Source organism: Lipophrys pholis (genome assembly GCF_963383615.2).
Source record: "Lipophrys pholis genome assembly, chromosome: 8".
In the NCBI taxonomy this organism is placed as follows: Eukaryota; Metazoa; Chordata; class Actinopteri; order Blenniiformes; family Blenniidae; genus Lipophrys; species Lipophrys pholis.
In genome coordinates this window covers 10,364,125-10,390,810 of record NC_137630.1, presented here as the reverse complement: position 1 = coordinate 10,390,810, position 26,686 = coordinate 10,364,125, and the positions used below count along the sequence as shown (strand labels likewise).

Below are 26,686 nucleotides of genomic sequence, written 5' to 3'. Positions count from 1 at the left end.
TGTGTGTGCGTGTGTGCGTGTGTGCGTGCGTGCGTGCGTGCGTGCGTGTGAGTGAGAGAGAGATAGATTAGATGCGGGGCTGCTGTAACCTGGACAAAAAGTGAAAGCTGAACTCAGAGAGCAGACGCTGGGACTCTCCAGACAACGAGGAGATCAGGTGAGTCGAAAAGCCATTAAGACAAATGAAACACAACGTAAAGCTGCTTTTAGAATCACTGAGTCACTTTGTAGGTTTGATTGAGGTTCATCTGCTGTAGTTTCAGTTTCATTGTGGCGTTGCCCTGAAGAATCCAGTATATTTTTGGCAAACTAAAAAGAATGCAATGTGAAAATGCAACCTCCCAGTGACCTCCACGCCAAATGGGAAATGTTCTCAAACAAATGCTTTAAGTAGACATAACTTAAACAATTGACAATTCACATTCCTTATTGTGATAGTCCAATACGCATCCATCCTCGCTCACACACTCTCACATAGAAAAACCCTGAGGATGAGTAAACAGAGCGGGCCGTTATCGAGCCGCAGCTACCAGCCAGCAGCTGTCTGATAAAGACACGAGTCCACCACATGCAGAGTGCGGGATTTACGATGTGCTCAACTTATCTCATGGCTCGTCCTGTCAGTGATCCAGGACTAATGAGGGGTTTCTTGATATCCATTTCCCCAGAACAAAAATACAAATTTCACTAGAGTTGGTGAGCGAGCTTTATGTCCAGCTGGTTGGAGGGAGGTCGACACAGGAACCGGCTTTCAAATAAAGAATTTATTGAAAATACTACACATAGAACACAAAGTATGTGTCAGAGGAAACTAAGGCTAAAGTCATTATAATCAACTCAAAACCAAAAAAAACCAAGGTGGGAGAGAGAGAGAGAGAGAGAGAGAGAGAGAGAGAGAGAATCTTGGATTCATCAAGCCTCAAGCAGGTGAAGCCAATCCAGGAAAACACACTGACCAAGTCCTGTGACCAAACTTACATCTTTTATTCAAGTAGAAGTACAAATGTCTGTGTTAAAAAAATAAGAAAATGTACTGAATCAACACTTTTAAGATAGAAATGGTATTTTAATTAGACTTATTTAATCCACGATTCCTAAACTCCGTCTGATGGGCCAGTTTAATCCCAGAGATGATCCTGATCCTAGATTAAAGTGTCAAACATCCAAATATCAGGCTGCTGCAGGGTTCAGTCCATTCCGCTGAAGGAAGCAAAGACTTTACCCGCAATATTCTGAATAAAACTACATGAGGAAGCGACATTAATAGCAGCCAAGCCATAATATGAATGAGTTGTTAAAATCTGTATCCTGAAGGCTGCATAAATTCTATAGAGCAAGGGTGTCAAACATAAGCCCCGTGGGCCAAAACCGGCCTGCAAGAGGCTCCAATCCGGCCAAAACAACAAACAAATGTTACAAATTTCAAAGAAAACTATGATTTTTTTAACAAATGTCTTAAGATCAGCGGACACAACACGACACTGACACCCGAGCTGAGATTTCAGTGACGCTGCCATGAAAGTTAGATACTTCGTTACTATCAAGCTCAAAGCCATGCTGTTAGAGGGAGTTTATAAATAATGCAACGACTATAAGAGAAATTCTTTTGGAAACCTCTAAGGCAGGTTTTAGAGGTTTTAGAGGTTTTAGAGGTGGATTTATATTATTTGAGACACTTTTAAGGCATTTGGCTATAGTGGAGACATTCTAGAAAAGTCAAACCTAATGCAATAACAATTATGAGAACAGATAAAAAGCTGTGAAATAGACCATAACTTAAACCTCAAGAGTTTAGACAATTGTAAACAATCGCCAACAGTCTCAATGTGAAAGGATTTTTCTTCATTATAAAATATTCATGAAGGCTTTGAGTTTCCCTTCTCAGTTAAAAGTTTATTTACAGTGAAAAACAAGTTCATCAATGCCTCTGCTTGTGTGTGTGTGTGTGTGTGTGTGTGTGTGTGTGTGTGTGTGTGTGTGTGTGTGTGTGTGTGTGTGTGTGTGTGTGTGTGTGTGTGTGTGTGTGTGTATGTGTGTGTGTGTGTGTGTGTGTGTGTGTGTGTTTCACAGTCTGTAAACTCACTGACTAAGACTGGAAAGTAAAAGTAAAAAGTCATCAGATGTAGAAAATACAATGAAGTAGTTGTGCTTTGAGTTTCATCGTGGTTTGGCTCCAGGGTCCAACTCTAACTATGTCTGGTGTGAATCTCACCCTCTTCCTCCTCCTCCTCCTCCTCCTCCTCCTCCCCCTCTGTTCCCATGGGCCCGAGCCTTCATAGCTGGGCCCGTGTTCAACAATGTGTCCCAACCCAGCGACACCTCCACAAGATCCATGGTGACATTTGCGCGCTCTCCGATACTGTCGCCATCATTTAGAGTCGCTCTCCGTCACTTCCCACTCCTCCGAGGTCGGGGGCAGTTAGAGGGATGGATTATGATCATTATGGCCTGTTGCGACACATGCGCCGGGATGGGAAGTGCTCCTGTTGACAGAGAAATGACTGTGACTCCTCCACTGCTGCCAGACTCTGACACACTGATGATACTGCAGTAATAAGTCAGCATGTGAGAGGCCTGATCCTGGAGACCAACGTTTACCAATCGTTTTACAAATGATACTTCTATAAATAGCTGCACACATTTTTTGGAGGTTGCAAGATACTTAAGGTGTTTCCTGCAGTTTGTTTGAGTAGCATAACAAAAATATATATTTTCTTTCTTTCTGAGTGAGTTTTAGTGGATATTAGTCCACATTGGTTTATTGTCCTTTTTAAAAGTCACAATTTTGCAACAAATAATCAAATTTGGTGCGTATACTTATCTACATTTTAGTGTAACTTTGAAATAAACAGTTCACTACAGAGTATAGCCACAAATCAAATTTGATGTGTAAATTGTTTTTTTTAATGTATGTTTGTATTTCCAATAATTCCATTGTTTGCATGGGAATTGCAAATTAGGTGTTTTATACAGACAACTCAAATAAAACTACAGTGTCAATAAATGAGGTTAAAATGTAGTTTTTGCGTAATTTGTAGCTTCACTTGAGTTTTGTTTATTTGTTTTTATGGGAAACTGAGTACAAATTAAAACATTTGTGGTATCAGTAGCTGTTTCTTTCGCTTTTGCCCATAAAATGTATTTTTGCATGCAAATAAAAAAACCTTTCTGTTTCCAAATTTAAAGCAATATCACTTCAAACGTAACGATCGATAAAAAGGAAAAATGAAAGACCTACACTGTCACGTACACTTTCACAGCGTCTCAGACTTGTTAGCGATCACATTCATTACCATTTACAGGAAACCCAGAATCGGACCGGATGCAGCGCCAGTGAGGCCATCAGTGTGAGTTTAGAATGAATCATGTGAGTTTGACTCTCACCGTGCCAGACGAGACAGCTCTGCTTTATTTAGACTTTAAACATACATTGGTTTTATGTTTTTTCATACAAAATTACCCCAAAAAGTCTCCAAATAGATTTAAGAGAAAAAAAGCATCTGTATTAGTGAATTAATGTGTACAAGTTAGTTTTAAAGAAGCAAAAAACAAAAGTGACGCTATAAGATTATAAATGTGGATCAGGGCAGGTCTGGTATCGGGTTCAAGTAATGAGGAAACTTTATTTGTAATCCATTGTTATCCATTGTTTAAAAATACACAACAATTGATCTCGAAACATTTGGATGAAAGTCGTTGTGTCAACCGATGCCCCTTCATTAGTTTTAGGGTTGCGGTGGGTTCGAGCTGATTAGGAGTGAAGGCCGGTTACACACTGAAACACAGACACACATTCACACATATAAACAGTTTAGAGCTCAACCTTTCTTTGAATTTTCACGTAAAGTGAGAACATAACAGGAAAGCCCAGACTTGAACCAATGATAACCTCACATTGATCCACTAAACCGCTGTACAAACACATCTTTTTTTTTTTTCTTTAGATCTTTAGCACCTAATGTTCATCTTTCTAAATCCTTTTTTTTTTGTTTGTTTTTGCTCGCTCTTATTTATTTGCTTGTCGTGGGGGTTTGTACTTTCCCCTCAAGTTCAATTTATCTCGAAGCTCTGTTGTCACTGTGGTCACACATGTACAAACGTACCCTTTGGACACACACTCTTCAAAGGAGAGACACCGTGTAGCCAGCGGACGAATTCCTCTTTCATTTCTCACTGAGATTGATCGGGATGAGGACGATCGTCTCTCCCTGAACTCTCTCCTCTGCACCGGTCACTCATAATGAGGCAGTGGACGGGGGTGACGGGCGGGCTGGAGGAGGCCATCAATCCTCAGCAAGCATGCTGCGTGTCAAGCGGCCTTGCTCGGAGATTTACAGGCCCTATGTAGGGGTCACGTTGCTGTCTCCTCTGGGCGGAGCGGGCCTTGACTCCGTTCGCTCTGCCCCGGCCCCCGTTAGCGGTGTGTGTGTGTGTGTGTGTGTGTGTGTGTGTGTGTGTGTGTGTGTGTGTGTGTGTGTGTGTGTGTGTGTGTGTGTTTGTGGGGGAGGCGGGGGTCCGAGAGACCCTTAAATCTAACTGCTGTCCAATATTAACTGCAGCACAAACAGAGCAGTGGTAAACAAAAGGCAGAGTAAACACACTCCCAAGGTCTGGAGGACAAACATGGACTGATGCATGGACGAGTGAATATCCAATGCAAGTAGCAGGACTGCATGAAGTTCATCAGGAGACGCCACATCTTTTGTTTTGATTTTGTTTTCCCTTGCTGAGTCCAGCTGCTGCACATGGTGAGGGGAGCCTCTCTCCCTGCCTGCTTCTGATGCATGACGTGCAGGCCACATCCAGCTGTTTGGACAAACAGAGCAGTCCCCGTCCATGTCCTTCCTGGGTGTCCCTACTTTCTTTTTACTCTGAACGCCCCCCCCCCCCCCGATCCTTCCCTCTGGGACGTTTAAGACCTCCTCCAGCACGCCATCCATCACAGAGCTGCACTCTTCCTCTCTGCTTTTTAAAAATAGGCCGGGATATCACCCTGCACAGCTCAGAGACCTGGACCCATCCGGGGGATTGAGGAATGCCTCCACACTTCCCAGATCTCCTCATATCCCTGTGAATCCTCTCTGTCTTTTCAGATCCCGTGTTACTCGCTGGAAACACCACTTTCCGTCCAGATGAGGGAGTGGACCGAGTTAGAGATGAGCTTCTCATCAGGAGGGTTTCTCTCCCCGTCAGATGGTTACTGCTCCTCAGAGCCGCTCCAGCATTACGGTCAGTCTCTTACTTCTTGACATTCAACTTTACAGCTGCTGAGTTCTTCACTTCCACTTCTACTTCTGTTCTTTGATTCAATCGTTCAAAGAAGGGCTCATATGGTCCTATCAAAACAAGCTGATGATAATCTGTAAATAAGGTATCTGCTGGGAACACTTCTAAAATGACCTTTAAATTAATGTGGGTGACAATTTTAACGTTCAGGCCTGGTTAGACGCAAATGTGTGAAGAAATGTCTTTTTTTTTAATTATTATTACATCTTTCTCGTCTTATGTCAGGCCTTATCTACACATGATGGTGTAGCGCTTAACACCCACCTCAAACTAACAACATATCTGGTTGGAGTCCAAGCTCATGAGGAGTTTTTCATGCCCTCCTGTGTGCGACTCTAAACTGCTCAAAGAGATGAAGATGAGTGTGTGTAATTCATTTGCGTCTCAGTGTTGGTCCGGCGATGGACCAGCGACCTGCCCAGGTAGTAAACTCACTCAGCTGGAAGTTGAACAGAGACTGATGAATGGATCTATGCTCTCAACTCTTCATTTGATTGAACTTTTGCATGATTTATTTATTTGTTTTTTGTCCGAACAATGCAAACAGAAGTTTATCTGAAGATAACAGTAGTTTGAAGGTAATGTCATTAAAGAATTGATTTTGTAACTCTGGGAAAACCGCAGGAATGTGACTCTTTTGCTTGAGAGAAACAAATAACACGAGCTCTGTTTAAATCCAGTTTACCTTGGAAGGTTAGTGGACTGTTTGCCATTACTGGAAAACAATTCCCAATTCCAGTCACTCATTCATGCACTCTTACACACTTTCCTATGACAAAATATGAAGAAACCTTTTGGAGGAGATATCAACTTTAGACGAGAGGTTCCTCCTGTTCCGTCTCAACATGGAGATAAAGTTTCAAACGCTTGAAGGGTAAAAAGTGATTTATTAAATGCTGCAGCGCTCTGCATGCAGGAAGGTCTCATCTGAATGGACGCAAAGCTTTTATTCACCGTCCTTTACAAGTTTCTGACAGGGATAAAAGTATTCTTGAGGAGGTTCAGCCGGCTCTTTAGAAAAAGGAAAAGAGAAAAAGTCATCTTAGATCATTGTCACGGCCTCTAATATGTCATCCTCACTTCATCTACAGGGCTATATGAGAACTGACGGCTTGTAATTTAAAGAAAGGAGTAACCCATGTGGACAGTTGGCTCAAGTTTTTACTTTAGTAGATGTAAAGGTGCAATACTTTTGTAAATGAATGAATTCAACCCCTTAACGTAATGGAAAGTTAAAAAAGAAAAACTTCTCTGAATCTTTAAGAGTCAAAAACGGTCAAAAGAAGTTAAGATAGGGGAAGTCTGATATTTGTGATAAAAGGGTTGAAAACAAAGTTAAAGATTTGTGCGAGAAATTAACAAGCCCTCCAATAAAGTACAGTTTAAACCTGTTGGAGTACACTGAAGTCGGCCAGTATGCTTGTAAAGGAGGTTTGGGTGATGCAGGTCGCTTCTGATTAAATAATCTACATCTTTAGATCACGTTTGTTTTTTGTTTTTTTGTTTTTTTAACCATTTCAGCAAAACAGCTTCTGTCTGGGCCATTTGACTTAATCACAAGTATTATAATAGGACATAATATAATACAGTAATGTAGCCATTATGGAGGGATTCTAATTGTTCAAATGAGGTTGAAATGACCTTGTAGAACCAATAAATCTTTCGAAATTTGATTGAGGGCCTCTCAGTCGGCGTGATTTCTACTGAGCGTCATTAAAATGCCCCCCCCCCCGGCTGTCTCTGTCGTCCTCTCAGCCCTGGAGCCACGGGGGGCAGTTTGCTCCTGATGTTTGTCTCCTCACTGGCGTGCGTGGGATGGAAGGGAGGCTGACGAGTGTTTAGACAGCGTTGCAAATGGTTTACAAACAGTGCAAGCTGCAGCTCTCTCACATGACGAGAAAGCAAGAACACCCCCCCCCCCCCCCTCCCCCCACAGAAAAAAAACCCAATCAACAGCACGGTCTGGTAAAGACAGGAAACATCTGGTGAGGAAATAAAGACAGCAGAGTAAATGAAGGAGTAAGGAGGGTAAATGAAAAGTCCTTAAAGTGATCAAAGCCACGACAGCGGTCCGTTAAAATTTAAAGGGCAGCAGCCTTCAACTTGTCATTTATCATCAAAACCGTCTATAATATGCACTTAAAACCTGTCATCCTTTCCTGAATCCTCTATCAGTGCAGATTGATGACTGATAAGTGGAAACAGTGATATACACAGAGCTGAGTGAAGGATCAGCATTCAGATTAGGTTCCATCCATTCATCTTATATACTGCTTTTCCAAATTAGGGCCGATGAAGCCGATCTCATCTGACTGTGAGCGAAGGCAGGGCGAATCCTGCATCACAGCACAAACCCGCATAACCACAATCACTCACACTCCCACGTTTATGGATAAAACTCACACTCGCTTGGGCAAACATGCAAACTCCAAACCACTAACATTATCACGCTGACACTCAAATGATTTGTGCTCCATTTCCAACCATCTTAAAACTCCTCAGTGGTTCTAAATTCTGATTTTACCAAGCAGGCATTGTTATTGTTATGTTGTTAAACCATTACTCATTCAGTGTCTTTACTGTGAAAATGATGTGGTTTTTTTTACTGTGAAATCCAGACGTTAGAGAAGCGCTGTGCTACTCATTAGAAGCCTGATGAGATTTTTCATTATTAATTCATTTACATTAACAGATGGAAGAACAAGATTTTTTTTAGTTTTGATCAATAATATCAAATTAAGAAACAAGTACCAAGTTGATGATTTTTGAAGGCTGAACGTGCTTTGCAAGATGTTTCTATCTTCTTATTGAGTGTAAAGATCTGACAGAAGTATCAATCGACCTCTTGTTTTGGAACCCTGGAGCCTTTTAGTATCAGTCTGTGACTGTCAGTGCATGTTGTCAGTACATGTTGTCAGTGCATGTTGTCAGTGCATGTTGTCAGTACATGTTGTCAGTACATGTTGTCAGTACATGTTGTCAGTGCATGTTGTCAGTGCATGTTGTCAGTACATGTTGTCAGTGCATTCCTGTTCAAACTTCACGCTTCAACCATCATTTTGCAAATGCGAAATATTTCCCATTATTGCGAGACTTCAGGTGGATTTTCTTGTCTCCATCTTCATGAACCACACTCTGCCTCTCATCTCCAGCCTTGCTGAGTCTCCTGGTAGTTGGGTGGCCTCGTCGACCAATCAGAGCGGCGCAGCTCCCTCAGCGGTTCCAGTCGCACAGCTGCACTTTGAAAGGCTGGGAGTGATCGCATATGTTTTCTCAGCGGGGACAGGAGTTGCAGAAACACAAGCCTCTGATCCACACTTTGAGATGGTTCAGGCAGTCCCAAATCGGACTAATCACTGTGGATTGTAACAAAAAAAAAAAAAAAAAAAGGAACATCCAGTTAAGAGTTAGAAAAAAGTCAAGAGTCTAAATGGCACAGGAAGCTCTCAGCTGCATCCTGTTCTTCTCGTTCACAGAACAAGTGAACTCTCTCGACTTTTTATTGAGTCCCTGAAGAGCGATGAAACCAGTGAAGTCACACGATTCCCGTAAAGTCACATCCCCGTGATGCTGTTTGACTTTGACCAGCGTCTTTCCAAAGGTTCATTGATGATGTGATGCGTCATCAGTGATGCGGGTGCAGTCAGCCTCTCTCCAAGCTTTCTGTAAAGATCCTGGATCTACGTCAAAGAAAACACTTGTGTCAGGACTCACTAAGGTCGTGTTTCCCTCCTCCTTTTGTTCGTGATCTTCATGGGCAGGGTGTCAAGACACAGTCATGGTAAAGGAGGGCATCATATGTTGGGTACTGTAGGGTGGTGTCTCTGCTCTTTGCAGTTTTGCCACCGTCACATGGAACTCCAGCAGGGAGCAACAGTTTTCTGATCAGGGTTAAGGTGAGCTTATAGGATGACAATAAACATCTCTGAGTCCAGTCTACATCCCCACCTTCACCTAAACTCATGACCTGACGGAGGTTTCCTCCCACAGTCCCAGAATGTAGGTTTGATATTAATGAGTATTTATTGGACTTAATCCACCTCAGTAATTCTGAATTAATTCACTCACGCAGCAAATTGCACGGCTCACATTGGAGCAAATAGGTGACTTAAATAAAGATTTATTAACTTAAACATGTGTGCACCACCACCTTCCTCCAGCTTTACCAACTACAGCTGAATTAATGAGTGACCGTCACAATGCTGACTGCTCAGCTAATGTGTTACAGCAACACTGCAAAAGAAAGAAAGAAAGAAAGAAAGAAAGAAAGAAAGAAAGAAAGAAAGAAAGAAAGAAAGAAAGAAAGAAACAGCAACAACATGGTCAAACATCTCTATGGAGTAACATTAGAACAGGGCTCTGCGACATCTGGCCCCCTTGTCGATTCATAGCAGCTCCTTGAAACTTTCCTTTTTCTTTCTATAAAAATCTTTACAATAAAAGAACTCATTTCTCAAATGGCTTAAACAGCGAGGAACAAAACAGGCGGGAAAACTAAAACACCTAAGATGGCTAAAAAGGGAAAAACAGACAAAACCAAATGAAACAAAGTCAAATTAGAATCTAAAACAGCCAAAGTTGCTAAAAGCAGCTCAAAAGCGAGAAAATGCGAAAAAGGAAAAATGACATAAATATATAAAAGAGTCAAAATAGCTCGAGCAGCATAAATAGAAATGCTCAAATTGCTCAGAAATGCTAAAAGAACCAAACTGAATGGTTTTAAATAGCAAAAGTCAAAAGCTGAAACAAACAGATAAGATGCCTAAAATATGGTGAAAATGTAAAAAAGGTGATAAAACAAGTTTCTGAGATTATAGTTTTCTCTAGAACTTTATCAGTCATGTTCCCTGATTTAAAGGTTCAACATGTTTTATTTAGTGGATAGTGGCAGAACGGCTCTTTTAGTCATTCAGTTTGCAGTCATCAGTGCTTCAGGTAATTTTCCCTGGAAAGTATTTTCTTTTCATTTCTTTCCTCCAGATTCTAACCTTCAGTCACGTGAACGAGTGATTGAGAAGTGGATTTTTGAAAAAGTGCTTTCAGGAGTGACACTCTACATTTGAATATTTAACACTTGAGATATTGAAACCACCATGTTTCTCTAAAGCTTCAGATCCATTGTAGAAACACAGTGAGTTAAAAGCTGTTCATCCTTTGTTTTCTCTCTCCATCTTTGTTCTGCCTCAGACATGCTGGCCGACCCTCTGTGCTACCCTCTGCAGGACCCGGACCTCCAGCTGCTCCCTTACAGCCAACAGCAGTACAGCCCTGCAAACCTGCCCTTCTCCCTGTATGGATCCCCTCCCTCCACCTCCCCCTCCCCGTCCTCCTCCTCTTCCTCCTCGCAGCTCTGCCACCCGTCGTACCACTACAGCCACCACTACCTGGAGGCGCCCTGCGACCCCGGCCCCGATCCGCTCTGCGGCGGTCTGGCTCAGGGATTCGGCCCCGTGGGGCTGCCTCTCGGACGGAGGTCACGCCTGGGGTCGGGGGGGAAGATCAGAGGTCAGGACGAGCTGTGCGTGGTGTGTGGGGATAAAGCGTCGGGGTATCACTACAACGCTCTCACCTGTGAGGGCTGCAAAGGTCCCGTCACTTTCTCATCCCGCATTCCTTTTCACGCGGTTCCTCATTCCACCTCACCGGGCGTCTCACTTCCTCGCTCTGCAGGTTTCTTCCGGCGCAGCGTGACTAAGAAGGCCGTGTATCACTGCAAGAGCGGCGGCGGCTGCGAGATGGACATGTACATGAGGAGGAAGTGTCAGGACTGCAGACTGAGGAAGTGCCGCGCTGTGGGCATGCTGGCTGAATGTACAGACGCCCGCTCCAAACACGGACCCACGACCCAACCGCAACACGCCGCAGTTCACTTCTTAAAGGCGTCTGTTTCTTCCCCCCCTTCAGGCCTTCTGACGGAGGTCCAGTGCCAGTCCAAGCGGCTGAGGAAGGGAGGTAAAGGCAGAGCGCCGGAGGAGGACGAGAGCGCAGAAAGTAGAAAAGTCAGCTCAACCAGCAGGTTACCTGCACAGGTCAGCACACGGCCAGACTGACGCCCGTCAGACCGCCGCTTCAACAAGTTTCATTAGTTTCTCATCTCATCAGTCTGATCGGACGTTTCAGGAGGTTGAGCACATTTTGGAAAATGACAATTAGCATTTAATAATCTGATCCTGGTTTCAGTTAATGAGCCTAAACTGTGTTGGACTGGAGCGCTCTCCAGGGAGATGTACGAGAAAATGACGGCCTTAAAAGAAAATAACGGGGATTTAAGATCCTTCATTTAAAACATTGCAAAACACTGAAGCTGCGACTTCACGACACTTCTTAGTTTTCATCTTTGCTTTGTTAAGCAGGTTTAACTTCAGAAGTCCTGGGAGTGACCTGGATCATCTTCACTTTAAAAGAAGTCATGTTTGATTCAGATACTGAATATTTTATAATTCAGTCTGTAATGGTGACTAGAAAAGTTATTCTTTTTTTCTGAGGTTTCCCATTAACAAATGACATTTTGAATTCATTTTTTTTTAAATTCAAACAAAGAACAGATTGTTTCAGTTGATTTTGGACTGGAGAAGAAAGAAAAGCAAAGTTTTTGTCAATAGAATTCACTGAGTCAACACACAATATTAGTACTTTAAAAGAATCTCAAAATCGAAATGTTTGTTTCACTTTTAAATCTCATCACAGAACAATTTCAACTAGTTTCTAAGAAGGTTCACACTAACAAAAAACACATTTATATTTACATTGGTTCTCATTCATATGTCAAAAAACCCTTGAAAATATGTTGAAAAGATCCAGGAAGTTTTTTTTCTTTTTTAACTCAAAAGCACATTGAGGGACTTAGTTTGCTGTCTGAACTAAATGAAACCCTCCACAGGATCCCGTTTGTTCCTCACCTGACTCCGTCAGCTCTACCTTCACACACACACACACACACACACACACACACACACACACACACACACACACACACACACACACACACACACACACACACACACACACACACACACACACACTCACACACACACGATAAAGCTGTTGTTGAGATCGTTTTAACCCCTTTGTGGTGTCGCAGGCTTTGTCGTCCAGTTTGACTGGAGAGCAGAAGTACGTGGTGGACCGGATGGTGGAGGCTCACCGGCTCTACAGAGCTCAGGATGGGAGCAGCTGCAGGGTGGGCCGCGGGGTGGGCCGCGGGGCAGACAGGTCGCCATGTTGCGTTATCGGGTTGCTCACGTTGTGCTGGTGTGTTCAGGTGATGGAGTGGCCGTGTGCAGACGGAGGTGAAGACCTGTCCGACCTTTCCTCACACATGCAGCGACTGCTGACGTTCGCCAGGACGGTTCCAGGTGGGATGAAGTGGAAATCTGCAATACGTGTTTATCTGTTGTTCTGCTTTGTGTGTGTCGGGATACGTGAACTCATTCGGAGAGGAGATAAGATGAGCTTGAAGTTCACGATTATTAAATGCTTAATGAAGAGGTTTTTAAAGCCTCCAGGCTTGATGAACTAAAAGTTACAGTTGGTAGTGACGTCCTTCAGTTTGGAGCCTGTCAAAAATCCCACAGTCCCCCTGGGTTTCCTCCGGGCTTCCAGCTTCTCTCAACACTTCTTCACATCTCCTCCTCCTCCTCCTCCTCCTCCTCCTCCTCCTCACAGGCTTCGACCTCCTGCACTTCTCCGATCAGTGCTCTCTTTTGTCCGTCTCGTCTCTGGAGGTCATGTTCCTGCTCGCGGCGCAGCAGTTCTCCAACAACCCGTCCAGCCCCAGTCCAGGTGAGAGCACACACACACACACACACACACACACACACACACACACACACACACACACACACACACACACACACACACACACACACACACACACACACACACACACACACACACACACACACACACACACACACACACACACACACACACACACTGATCGGCCAGTAAAACCACTGTTTCTCTGGTCTAGCAGCTCTGCAGCTTTTCAGCACGGCGACACACAACTGGCTCAGAAACGTCGAGTCAAAAGAAAACATCCACATCAGCTCTGGTGAGTTCACGTATTCACGATTCTTCATGTGGTAACTGTTCAGGTGGGATTTGACATAACAGTAGTAAAAAAAAAATCAAAAATCTGCAAATGTCATTTCTTTCATTCTTAAATATGACGACCTTTTCTAAGATACACGAAAACAACAACTGTTGTGGTTGAAAGTTGCCACACATCTGTTGAGATGGATTATAGAGCCACTCAGTGGTTCTCAAAATGTGCCTCGGGCCTTTCTCTGAGAACTCTGGGAGTCCGAAGCCTTTTCCCACCATGATTTTTCCCTTTCAAGTTTTGGGAGGAAATCATGATAAAAGAAAATAAATGTAGGGAAATCATATTAAATATTAGAGCAGGAGTTAGAAAAATGTTAGAAAATAAAGACTACTACTAGATTCCAACGGGTGTTCATCATATCTTATGATGTCAAGTCAAGACAAGTACTTTATTTGTCATAAACAACAACTGTACATAGTATTATGTCCGGTGAAATGTTTTAAGTACATGTTCCGCACCAAAACAAAAACAACAGTTTTCATGGGATGGAAGAATAGAATTAAAAATCTAGAACACACATTATGAAAGTAGCAAATAAAATAACACACTATATGAAATTATAATTGATAATAATAAAAAAGAGCATTTAGGCACACCAAAGATAGAAGATAAATAGATAAATAAAAATGAGTAGACTGGTGTTGAATAGTGCAAACAAACCGAATATGCAAGGTAATTTGCAGGGTCTGTTTTTCTCGGTTCAGCAGCGATAATGTGAGAAATCTTAGGATTCACCCTTAAATACACTTCAATACCTGAACCAGTGTGCATCACTTATGTAAATCAGAGCATGAGATTGTGTGACAACACACGTTTTTAGCCAAACATTTGTGTGAAATCAAAAATGTGTACACTCCCTTCCCTTGCGTGTGCCAGGTTCCAGTTTCTACATCGTTTTGTGACAATGAGGGAATTCTCAGCTTATGCAGGCATGAAGAGAAAAAACAGTATGTGGGGATGAAGTGTCTCAGCAGCAGTTTATTTTTTTCTTCACTTCCTGTCGTGAACAGAAAACAGTGAGGATCTCCTCGGACCGGTGCTCAACTTCTTCCACAGCATGGTGGCGCTGCGGGTGACCGAGGCCGAATACACTCTGCTCACTGCCACCGCGCTCCTCTGCTCAGGTCAGAACCAACCGCCGACCTCGCACTCTGTGCTTGTTTGCTCGGACATTAATGAGGACGACGAACTACAAGAAGATCAGAGTCTTCAGTTTCTAAATGAATAAATCGCATGTCTCATTTCATGGAAGTTTTCCTGCCCGAGGGGTCAAAGGTCACTGACCGCCACATGCTTGCGTTTTCATGCTGTGACCCGTTTGTGCTCCTGACCTGCAGACCGAGCCTCCCTGCAGGTGGCCGGCTGTGTGGAGAAGATGCAGGAGCTGATCCTGGAGCTGCTGTCCCGGGTGTGTGGCGCGCAGGCGGGGGCCCCCAGGGGGGGTCCGCGTCGCTTCGGCCACCTGCTGGGCAGACTGACTGAGCTGCGGACCCTCCGGCACAACTACCTCCTCCTGATACGACAGCAGTCCGGACGCTGATGAAAGAGCAGAAGATGTGACTTTACTGCAAAAGACTCTGCTGGTGGATCAACAGCCTCCGACTTGGAATCTGAACGCAGAAATCCTGTTTGTCCTCTGCGGCGCTGCTCTTGCACCATGTGAACGGACTGAAATGTGCTCGTTGGCTGCTGTAATTAGTTTGACCAGGGACGTTTTTATAGGACTTTTTATACTTTGTTGTATACCACTAACATGCACACTTACTCTACTTTTCACTTTGCTGAGTAAAATAAAAGACACATGCAGAACGTCTGGAAAGAGAATTTACTCACTGGAAATATTGCAATGTCCCGAAACGCTTGATGATGATTAGATCCTGAAAGGTTTACTTAAAAAAATATATATATATATATACTGTGAGTGATGAAAGACGGCAAAACTACAATATGAACATTTACTTTCTTTTTGTTATTTGAATAATCAAACATTTGAGGATTTTCTGAGGCAGGTTCTTTTATTACAGGAGGATTCGCTAGTATTTATCGTCAATTAAACAAATTAGAAAAACTAGTCTGAGTCGAAAGTTCCAGATTAGATGCTAATAATGAAAATATGGTTACAGTGACAGAAGATATCTAGGTTCTGATGGAGTTAATCATTCCAAAAAAATTACAGTAAGTTTACACCATATCAAGGAAAAGTATCTGTGACAAAAGGTGGACTGTGGAGGACTGACTGGCGGTAGGCTGGTAAACCTTTCATTTTACTTCCAGCAGTTTTTGTACCTGATTTTAGAGGCGTCAACCTGCTTTGTCAGTATCTTTTACATCATTTTGTCATTTTAGCTGTTTTCCCAATTTGTAAGCTTTTTTTCTTTTAGAAATCCGAGTCAGTTTCTAAGGTTTTATCAGTATAATTTGGTGAAACCTTCATAGAGCCTTCGCCACGGGCCAAAGAGCAGCTTCGGAGCAGCAGGTTGCAGACCCCTGGGTTAGAGGTTGGAGCAAAGAACTTCTTATCGCTGGTTCGATTTCCACAGCCGACGGGGTTATCAATCCTGAGCATGACCCCCGACCCCCCCCACTACTCTGGCTGCACACTGCCTCCTAGAAATATAATACATAAATGCATAAAGTTTCCCCAAGAGGATTATTAAAGTATATTTAGTTATTTAAATAAGTTAAAAAAAACTATTTTTAAAATCTGCTGTGGGTGAAGTCAATATGACTACTAAACGGAGCTGTAAAAATGCAAAAAAAGCTGATATTTGTAGAGATTAAATATTTTTTTAGACTGTATGAAAATGGACCTGTTTTAATAATATGTAGGCTGTTATCAAATAAAAAAACTAAAAAACAAAAGCTGATCTTGAAAGTGAGAAAGGAGTCACCGTGTTCAAAGATCTTAAACATTTTTAATAGATCATTTATTTCCCAAAATGAGGAAATATTGGTTACAGACAAAATATTTGGTGAGCAGTAAAATATACAGGTAGTACAAGCTTATGAAGGTGTATCAATTCATCTGATAGATCGGGGCTCTCCACAATAAATAAGAATCTTCTGGAGGGAGATGACTGAGCGCTGGCGTTGAAGTAAAATCAACCGGTGTGAAATCATCGGAGAAAACGTGGACTTTGCTTCTTTTGCTTTAAATACGATTTCACGCTCACCTTTAACCAATATATAATCTTTATTTCTATAGTTCTGTTTTCCATAAATAAATTATTTCTGTATCAAAAAGAGAATTCAAATATAAAGAACAACGACTCATTGTGTTGTATGCTCTCAATGTACACACACATACACACACACACACACATCCACACGTCACGATACGATGACATTAAAAACAAGCTCAAAGTCCACCGCAAGCAAGTCGGGAAATCTTCAAAATACAGCCTTGCTCCGGCCCGTCTGGGCTGATTGAAATACGCAATTTAAAAAGGGTTTGATCCTACACATACATATGTACACGTGTGCCTTCGTACTATACAAGTGTCTTTGTAAAAGATTAAAAAGTAAAAAGCTATTGTATAAAAGATGGCAGTGATCCATTCATTAGTCTTCTGCAGTTCATATAAATATGTCAAATCTCTTTTTGTGACGTTTGGATTCCTTGGCAGTAGCATTAGAGAAAATAGAGACGGGAGATCTTTTTAGGTTTCATCCAGACATACGGTCGGAGGAAGCAGACGCCTCCTCACTTCCCTGAATGTGGTTGGGGTGTGTGTGTGTGTGTGTGTGTGTGTGTGTGTGTGTGTGTGTGTGTGGGGGGGATTAACGTCTGGCAGCTGCAGCAACGTGGGACTTAAAGGTAACTTCATTCTAATCTGGAAATCGTCCGCGGCTTCGTGCGCCGCCCGCTTAGTGGTTTGGTATGGAACTGCAGTCCGGAGTCCCCGGACCACCGCAGGGGGCGCTGGATCCACCTGCTGCTTTAAGACCAATGAGAAATGCATAGTGGGGGGCTCGCAGCTGCCCCCTACAGGTAGTTGGAGGTGACGAAGCCGTGGTTGTGGCTCACTCGGCTCTGGTGGATCATGGCGCGGTCGTACGCCACCTGGACAGACTTCCGGATGCTGGACTTCCGGGCCTCCATCACGCGCAGCTTGTCGGCCGTGTCGTCCACGCCCAGAGGCGTCACCTTCTCCCGGGGGAGCCACTGCCTGCGGCGGCGGCAGAGAGTCAGACTGTTAGAGGGTTCGAGCAGGACTCGGGGAATCCCAACATACTGACAATGGCGACAACGGTGCTCGCTGCTCACCACGTCCGCTTGTTGTCGAAGAAGAGCACCAGGTACAGCCGCTCGTTGGCCTCCTCCTGCCGCTGCTCGCCCAGCCGCAGCACGTCTTTGGGCGGGACGGGGATGGGCACGCCGTTGTGCAGCAGGCCCTCCTCTGGCATCTCAGGGTCAATAATCTGAAGCACACACACACACACACACACACACACATTTCAACGCAGGAGCCAAAACATGTACCGCCAGCTGGGAGCAGAGAAAAGCGCCTCAGCTGTTTACCAGAGCGGGATAGGAGGGATAACCCCGACACTTCGCCCACACCAAGTCCAGCGACTCCAGCTCGGTCTCGTCCTCAGATGTGTGGCTGCCGTTGCCTGAAAAAAACCCAAAAGAAAATCTCAACATGAACAAGAAGCACCAGCAAAGTGAATTTAAACAAAAGGTGTACTCAAGAAAAGTACCTGTGTAATCCGAGTCTCCGTTGACGATCTCCAACAGCGGAACTTTGGACAGCGCGGGCTTACCGAGGCTTCGTTTAGGTGGAGAGTTGCTGTAAGATGGGAAGAGGGTGGAGGGTGGGAGGTTATCATCAGTGTAACATCACCGAATCCACACAACTCACACAACAGGTCTCACATTTCTTTGCGGAGGACTGGACAAGGTTTGTACTCCGAGTCGGACCCGTCGTCTTTGTGCTTGCTGAAGCCGTTGGTGAGTCCTGAAAGTACAAGAGAGGAATTAGACTGAAGTCGAAGGCTTGAACAGAAGAAAATCTTTGTTCTGGTCTCAGCCAGTGAAAAGAACACTACAGGATTTAGTTACTGTGGTACAGTCGGTTCATAGATAAACAGAAGATCCCTCAGTGGCCGGCTCTCTTTATTTTTTCGGGAGCAGTTAACAACAACAATATTCAACTACAAAATTTCAGATGAAATATTTTGTGTGCCTGATGCTCGCTGTCGACTACTATCCCCTCCATTTTGTGTTTTACACCTAAATCCTCTCAGCTTTGACTGGACAATTTTTCAGTTTTTCTGTGGGAACGGTTGGCGAGTAGTTACCAAAAGTCACGGCAAACTGTTCCCAGGTTGTATGCAAATGTTGATGTACTTTTTGTGTACGTGCTCTCAACGCTGAGTCGAAAATCCGTCAAAAGAAAAATTCAATTTTTTTTTTTTAACACGGGCGGCTGGGATAGTGACCTTTGCGCGTTGCCTCTTAAAGGGCCAGGCACACACTCTGAAAATCAGTCCCTCAGTTTCAAGGCTTCTCACCACTTTCCAGTGCATGGGTTGGCGTCTTCTCCAGCTCGCTGTCGGAGCACATGTCTCTAATGCTGTTGAGGCTGGGGGGTCCCGGGACCTTCTGGGGGGTCTTTGATGGAGTGCTTGACGGTGTGCTGGATGGGGTGCTGGCTGTAGAGACGGGTTTTGTCGGCCCATTGCTCGTGTTGTCGTCCTTCGGCCCCTTCCCGTTCAGCAGGGGATTCTCTCTTTCTCTGAACAGCTTCGCTCCGTTTTTTGCCTTCTTGAACAACACAGAGGTTCGTCGTCCCACCCCCCCGGTGGTGGGCCGAGGGGGGCCGCTTGGCTCTGGGAGGCCGTTGGTCACCACCTGCCCTTCGCTGTGCAAAGTCGGAGGCGGCGTGGCGGACCGCTCCGGTGCTTTAGTGCAATTACTGTTCTCTGTGGCGCCGTTTGAAAGCTCGCAGTCCATCTTGAGGCGCTTGCAGGGCCAGCCGGTGGACTGCGGCCCCCCCGTGATCGGCCGCAGGGTGGGGGGCTCCAGAGGTGCGTCCCCGAGTCGTGGAGGAGGAGCCGGTCCCGTGCGTTCCAGTGTTGGCGGGGAAGTGGATTTGTCCTCTGAAAGATGACAAGACACATTACATTGATCTTCTATCAACACTGCCCTCTTGACTGAATGTCCATTTAGTATGCAGAGTGACGTGGCGGTGCAGTGTTCACACTGGAGAATGGGGTCACTGTGTAATGAATTACATCTCACTCCCGACACTAAACCACAGCCCAGAGGGAGTTGAGGTACTCTGTCGACATGGAGGACCTTATCAAGACAAGTGAATCAATAACTTCGCTCTCACAACTGTACACCGGCAACATGGTGGCATGGCAGACTGTTATGAGCCGGGTCGCCGGCGCTCTGCTGCCGTGTGACTGGGCTAGCCTGTCGTCAGTAGTGGGATGACATGGCATGACTGTACGTGGCCAATGGAGAGAGAGAGAGGTGAGTCCATGACAGTGATGCAGAGAAGAGGTACGGACACAGAGTGCACTTGGAGAGAGGAGTTGTGAGGCAGCCATGGCTAACGAGACTCTGTGGGCCCCTACTTACTAGACTGGAGACAGTGGGGTGGTTGGGGTTGGTGCGTGGGGGGGACCCTGGCTCAATTACCTGAGGACAATGTTCTGTTAGCTCAGATTCATAACTGGTCTCATTGACAAAAGTGCCTTTTAAAGCTTCATGCATTTGGCAATTTCATACTGTGACACAGCTCGGTGCTTCATCTCAGCCCACCTTTGTCCGAAGACGGGAGGCCGTTGCCTGCCCGGGCGTCTTTCTCCTCGTCCTCCTCCTCGTCCTCCTCGCCTTCTTTGAGGTGTCCGTTGAAGAGGCTGTGGCGGTGGTGTTGGCCCTGCCTGTAGCGGACGCTGTTGATCTCACGACGGAGCAGGCGGATACGGCGAGTCCGGGCGCCGCTGCAGCGCATGGAGGAGACAAAGTCCATCTTTTCCAGCAGCTCCTTCAGCTGTTCCTCCACCGACATGTGAAGCCGGTTGTTTGGGTCCAGCACACTGTCAACTGAACACAGCGGGGGGGGGGGGGGGGGGGGGGGTGAGTCTCACACTGAGGACACAAACGCTTCCAACTCATGACGAGAAGAACAAGAACCACCACTATTATATCAACGAGCGTCTTCTCAACTTGGGCAGAGCTGTGTGACGTAGCAGATGTCAGTTTATCGCCGCTCACACCACTGGTGTAACATGGAGATCAACAACGTTCATAAACAGTGTTAAACATCTCCACTGTTACTGCTCCTTCATTTGCTTTGACCGGACAATTTTTAGAATTTTTGGGCGGAACCGGTTTACGGATCATTCTTAAAACTCATAGAACACTATTCCACATTTTTCCACACGTTTTGATGTGCTTTTTGTGTACATGCTCCTAACGGCGCGGGACGAGTTACGCACGGAAAAAAATGGGGGGAAAAAAATATTAAAAGGCGTGTCTAGGATAGTTATCTTTTAGTATTCTAGTAATCTCTTACAGAGGAAGGCACAATAATTAACACTGTTGTTTATCATTCTGCATGCTTCTGATGTCAATGAGCTAAACGGAATGACGACACTAATCTTCACTGGAGGACAAATGAAAGGTGCAACAGAGGCGCAGCCTCAATTGGAGATGAGAATAGATGAATTTGGAATAAAGTCAGTTCATGTGGCGTGTGAACCCTCACATTCAAGCACACGGGTGTTTACTTAAAAGCCTCTGTGACAAGTGGAACCAAACATTGTTCCTGGTCAGCGTCAATGCTCATCATCTTTACATGAACTGACTTGAGACAAGCAGCTGTGACTGGGTGGTGAACTTGTCAGGTGTATCGAATTCCTTCTGACTGAAGGATGAAACTGTCACACATGAAGTGACGAGAGTCATGTGTGCTTCCACATGTAATAAGAAGTCATCCGATCCAGTCAGCTGAGTAAGCAGGCGAGGCCTTTGAGGAATTTGCTCTGTATCACTGCAGTTTATGGATGTGAAGCAAACTGCGGGTGACGGCGGGGCAGTGTCGTGCAGTACAGCTCGTGTGCGACCAGCGAAGCAAGAATACAATAGAAGAGACCAGAAGTATCTCTTTTGTGAGGACGAAAGCTAATCTACAGCACTGCGTCGCCTGGGCAGCAGGAAAAATAAGCTATAAAGAATATTTGGGAAAATCATCAGCTCTATTTTCCGGCACTAAATTGCACCGCCCTCTACTGGAAGTATTGCTTAACAACCACACCGAAGTAAGGGAGATTAGTTAGTTGACCGTAAAAAATTGGTCACATCAATTGAAGTCTATGAGGCAGTGCAGTGGAGATTATTTTACAAGAGAAGCTCTGTGGGTTTCACTGTTTCTTCACTCTGTATGCGATACGCAGCAGCACAGGAAAGTAATCAGCAGTTCTAATAGATGCACATTGTTCTTGCTTTGTCTCTCTTTAATGAGGCCCTGCTTCATCTGCTGAAATAGATGAGCTTCTCCTGCTGTTCTGCAATGCAAAATAATAAAGACGACCTCTGCGACTCACCGTCCTCCCAGGTGCAGCTGTAGAAGTCTCTCTTCTGAGGCGACTCCAAAAGGTGCATGCCGGTGTCCAGGTCCAGCCCCGTGTTGGTGGCTTGTCGCTGAGCGTGACGCAGGACGGCGCCCCCGAGGTCTCGGAGGCGCAGCGCCGCCCGGTGGAAGAGCGTGTCCTTGGAGTTATAGAGGAGGCAGTTTGACACCATCAGGTTGAAGTCGGCCTCCATGTCAGCCACTGAGCGGTAGGTGTGGTTTTCCAGCTTGGAGGACATAGTGGAAAAGTCCATCGGCTGGCTGATGAACTCCAGGTAGTCTGGGACCTGCAGACGAGAACCAGCAGATACCAGGGAGTGAAATACAACCATCTCAACGTGTATTATACTGAGATGAACCTCATGGTATTTGTAGTGCTGTATAATGTAACCAAAGCACCACTTCTAGTTGACTATTCAGTTTAATAAATCTGTTACAACTTTAAAACAACATGCAGCCGGGGGCTCATTAAACTCATGTTATGTTACAATGTATGATTTGAAGCGATAAAAGAAATCTCCATTAGGAGAAATTGGAAACCAAACTGTGTGAGTTTTTCAGTGAGGCAGGAAAAAAGTATCCATGATATTTAAATATGATGGCACCATTTATATGCACCTATCCACACACACTATTTCCAGAACCTGGATCCTGACTCCATTGAGTGTATCTGGAGTCAACGTCACAATAGCGACCCGCTACAAATGTCTAACCTCCTTGATGTCCACTGGCTGTGCGAAGATGTGAGCCGTGTCCTTCTCCTGCAGCTGGTCCAGAGTCGAGCGGAGCAGCATCAACATCGGGGTCAACTGCATCTCCAGAGCGGCCTGGTGAACTTTGACCTGTAGATGTCACAGTATATGTGTGTTATGCTAGGGTGAAGCTGCGTCTGAAGGGTGCATGAAGCCAATGTCAAGAGTGGCGACACACACAAACACAGTGTTGAAGTCCCATTAAAGCAGCTTCATGTACGACAAAGGTTATCATCACCTTTAAGTTTTCATATGGATACATGAGAACATCTACATACTGCTGGCCTTAAATGATTGTATTCAGTCTTTTCTTAAGTGTGCTATGGAAATCTAGTTTCCTGCTGTACGTTACCTGCTCTCTCTTGAGCTTCTCCCTCTTCCTGATAAGCTCCACCAGCAGCCGGGCTTTCTCCAGATCGTGCCGAAGTTTCTGCCAATATCTTAGTGCTTCTCTTGCCGCAGAGATTTTCTCGTCCACCTCAGGCTACAGAATTCATCACATTTTAAAATGGTGTTAGAAGGGTATTTGAGAAAAGCCGACTTTGTTTTTAAAAGAGCAGCGCTCACCTGTTCAGTATTCCTTTGGGACTGGTTGTTCGAGTGTAAATGCCGAACCAGCGGCACACCATTTCTGGACTGACGCTTCAGTAACCAATAGCTATGGAGCCTCTGCATGAATTGGTTTTTCCTTTGGAGAATGATTCCCTTACAGATGATATTCAGCCTGTATGACGAAGTAAGACGCAGGTTAATGCTCGTGTCAACATGACAGGCATCTGTTGGGACGTCTTCAGTAAAAACCTGTTGTGATAATACACTCGTGTTGACTATGATATGCTAGTATACCCAAACCTCTGCCTTGTTCATAAAACTGCAATCTGCAGAGACAATCTAATAAAATGCATCAATGACAAAAGATACATTTTTCTTTTACGGAACACAAAATCCACATTCTTCAGAATAAACGACGATCTGACCTGCTTGTGGGGATCTGGGGAACCGTCACTTCTGGTGAAGCAGCGTTTTGCGGTGTAGAGTCAGTATTCTTCTTCCCTTTCTTTTTATCTGTCTTAGCATCACCGTCAGATTTCCGGCCTTTCTTTGGCGTGGTCGGACCTTCCGTGTAGGCACTTCGCCCTCGACTTGCCCTCCCTCTGCTGCCGACCACTCGCCCTTCGCCCTCCTCATCCGACAGGGCGTCCTGTCCCGGCGGAGAGTGAGCCTCACAGAATGCTGTCTTTTTAACGGAGAAAGTGGTCCCGTTGGTATTTGTTTCCCGCACAGGGTCTATCTTCATGAACAGACCAGCACGCTGAGCGCACGTGACATGAAACGCAGTGTAACAGTTCGCTTTGTGGCACTGGATGGACGCTCCGCGGCCCTTCTGCTTGCACAGGTAGCAGGTTAGTTTCCAGCGGGCGGGGGGAATGTTATCGACCCCCTCCACGGGCTCCAGGAACACTGTGTTGGCGAAGCAGACTTCAGGAATCCAGATAGCGCAGACCACATGGGCCCAGCGGCCATCACACGTTTGCTTAAAAGCCCCGCCACGGTTTGGACAGAGGACGCAGTCTACAGGTTTCTGAGGGGACTGGAGGCAGCAGCGGCACAGCCACTGGCCTTCGGGGATGTAAGGGACTCCGTAACACTCCTGGTGCACCGCCAGGTTGCAGGAGTCACAGAAGAGGATCACGTTGCTGTTGAGGCACTCGTCATCCAGGCACACGCAGCAGAAGGCATCGTCGTCGATAGTGCTTTGAGAAGGGGCGCGGGAGCGGGATTCTCGGTACGCTTCCTCCTCCAGCCGGTCCACCAACAGCTCGAAGGTGTCCGGCGAAATAACCGAGTAGCCCTCGGAAGTCCGGCCAGCATTGATCATCTCCAGCCAGACGGTGTCCTCTTCATCCATGTCATACTCCGCCTCGGCCTCCTGCTCCTCAGGCGAGCGCTCAATGTAACGATAGTAGGCTGCAGGGAGGGGAGCCGCCTCCAGGGGCTTGAAGGTTTCTTGTACACGGAACTTCGGTTCGGGGAGGGTCATGTGGTTATGGTGTGATGTGGTTATTTTTTCAGGTGACTGTGGGTGAGAATTGGGGCAATTGTTCTTGGGAGGCGGCGGCGTCTTGGTGGTGGAGGTTTTAGAGTCTTTCCTGCGGCCACGGGGCGTGACAACTTTACGGGCTGTCGGGGCACTGCTGGCAGGAGGTGATGACTGCTCGCTGTTCTCTTTGTTGCTGTTACACTCACTAATGTCCTGAGCCATCATTTCATCGTCTGTGATGACCTCAAGAGGCTCCAGAATAGATATCCGGTGAAGCCGACCCTCTAGCTCCACCTCCACCACCTTCTGGGCTTGGGCGTAGGACAGAGTCTCTCTGGTTGGAGATGCTTTGAGGCTGTAAGGGGACGGAGATCGCTGGCGGGCACCCCCACGCCCACCAACTGTCCCATTAGACTTCGTCTTCGACTTCGACTTCTTGACATCTCTATCTTCTACTCTGCCTCCGCCTCCTCCGGCCACCTGGCCTTTTCGACGTGGCTTTCTCATAGGCCAAGGATCACACTTTCCCTCCTGTAGATAAAACAGTAAAATAAAGAAATAATATTTGTGTAAACATAGGTTAATGTCACAGAAAGTCCGCCCACAGTCCAAAATCATGCACGTGAGATTAATTAGAGAACCCTAAATTGCTCATAGGTGTGAATGTGTGACCAAAGATAACATGTGATTGTCCGTTTCTATGCGTTTAGACGGTGATGGACTGGTGACCTGTAAGGGATGTGCCTTGTCTTTTGAATGTATAGCCAAATTATTAGAAAATTAAGTGGCTCTAAGAGAATAATCAATAGTAACTGTCCTAACTTAGTCATCCTTCATTGCTTCAAGATTATTTTTTCAGTTATAATAATGATTATAATTACACCACTTTGAGCAACATGCTCCGCTTTGAGAGTATTTCAATTAAAAGTGCAGTGTTATTGTGTCATGTCTGGATCACCTGTGGTGTCAACATTCCTTCACACTCCTCTACTACAGAGCAACCAAAGCAGCTAACGCACGAAGACAAAGTATTGACAGCTGATCTGTTATTGAGCACACGTTTAACCTTCACTGTTAATAACACACACTGACAGAAAAAAAAAGTAAGCAAATGATCTGTAGATTATTCTCGACGTTATCTCATAAAGTATTGGCAGCCACTATCTGAGCTAGCCATAACACAACAGCGCCGTCCAATCAGCTTTCAAGGGGACTTTGACTGACACGCCCAACAGCCAATCAGCTTCGAGAATAGCCTCACCTCAACAGATCAGTGTCCTTATTTCGGGAGTGAAGTGTCAGCCATATTTACAGTTTTAAAACAGAGCTAAAAGCTCTTCTGCTCATTTACCCTTCGCAGAAGTTTTCTGCTATTCTTGTGGCGATTTTACCCTGTCGGATCCGGATGGATTCAACACAGCAATGTGACGATATTCTGACATTAAAGTACCGAAAGGAGCAGAGACTTCGCTGATTTATCGTTTTCAGCAAGATTCACAATATGACAAACCGCTAGGAGAAGTTCAAAGCCCCTCGATAGTCATGTCAGAACAGCTGGGTGAGAAATGGGGGATTTCTTACCTGTCCTGGCGGCTGTGTGACGGGGAAAGGTCGACAGCCGGCGGTGTGAAGCCGCTTTACAGTAATGGTTCCACCGCCTGGCGCCTCCCGGAGCTAAAAGCCGCTGCTAACCAGCCACAGCTCATTTCCTTCTATAATAACACTGTTTTTTATCAGCACGGCGTGAAGGAGGCCAGCGGTGAATACCTGAGGCGTATCGAAAATAACTGTGGTTATTCTGCATTAAAAAAAAAACCTGAAAAAAGGCTTATTGTCGACCCAGTTTAGTGAGAAGGAGAGATATTAGCCTCCTTCGGCTAGTTGGCTGGATGTTTGGAGTCCGAAGTGCTAA

The 26,686-nt window shown here is 45.3% G+C and overlaps 2 protein-coding genes across 5 annotated transcripts; one reads left to right on the top strand and one right to left on the bottom strand.

The window, feature by feature from the left end:
- The first annotated feature begins 33 nt into the window (after positions 1-33).
- Positions 34-15,206, top strand: nr1h5 (nuclear receptor subfamily 1, group H, member 5). Of its 4 annotated transcripts, none has more exons than XM_080469642.1 (11): positions 34-157; positions 5,094-5,229; positions 10,474-10,872; positions 10,957-11,097; positions 11,191-11,315; positions 12,368-12,466; positions 12,548-12,641; positions 12,952-13,068; positions 13,259-13,339; positions 14,404-14,517; positions 14,731-15,206. In XM_080469642.1, the coding sequence occupies exons 2-11, from the start codon at positions 5,133-5,135 to the stop codon at positions 14,931-14,933; spliced, it is 1,470 nt and encodes a 489-aa protein (XP_080325768.1). In that variant the 5' UTR covers positions 34-157; positions 5,094-5,132; the 3' UTR covers positions 14,934-15,206. The 4 variants fall into 4 exon arrangements, with proteins under 4 accessions (XP_080325768.1, XP_080325771.1, XP_080325769.1 ...); XM_080469645.1 differs by having other exon boundaries at positions 82-157; positions 13,262-13,339; XM_080469643.1 differs by lacking the exon at positions 34-157 and having other exon boundaries at positions 4,556-5,229.
- A 1,084-nt stretch (positions 15,207-16,290) lies between these two features.
- On the bottom strand, positions 16,291-26,676 carry brpf3b (bromodomain and PHD finger containing, 3b). Its single transcript, XM_080470314.1, has 13 exons — positions 26,356-26,676; positions 23,711-25,305; positions 23,301-23,457; positions 23,086-23,217; positions 22,695-22,823; positions 21,956-22,268; positions 20,169-20,453; positions 18,911-19,498; positions 18,273-18,354; positions 18,098-18,186; positions 17,916-18,010; positions 17,661-17,815; positions 16,291-17,562 (listed from the first exon to the last, which is right to left on the bottom strand). Exons 2-13 carry the CDS (start codon positions 25,279-25,281, stop codon positions 17,379-17,381), a joined length of 3,780 nt encoding a protein of 1,259 aa, XP_080326440.1. The 5' UTR covers positions 25,282-25,305; positions 26,356-26,676; the 3' UTR covers positions 16,291-17,378.
- Positions 26,677-26,686: the final 10 nt, after the last annotated feature.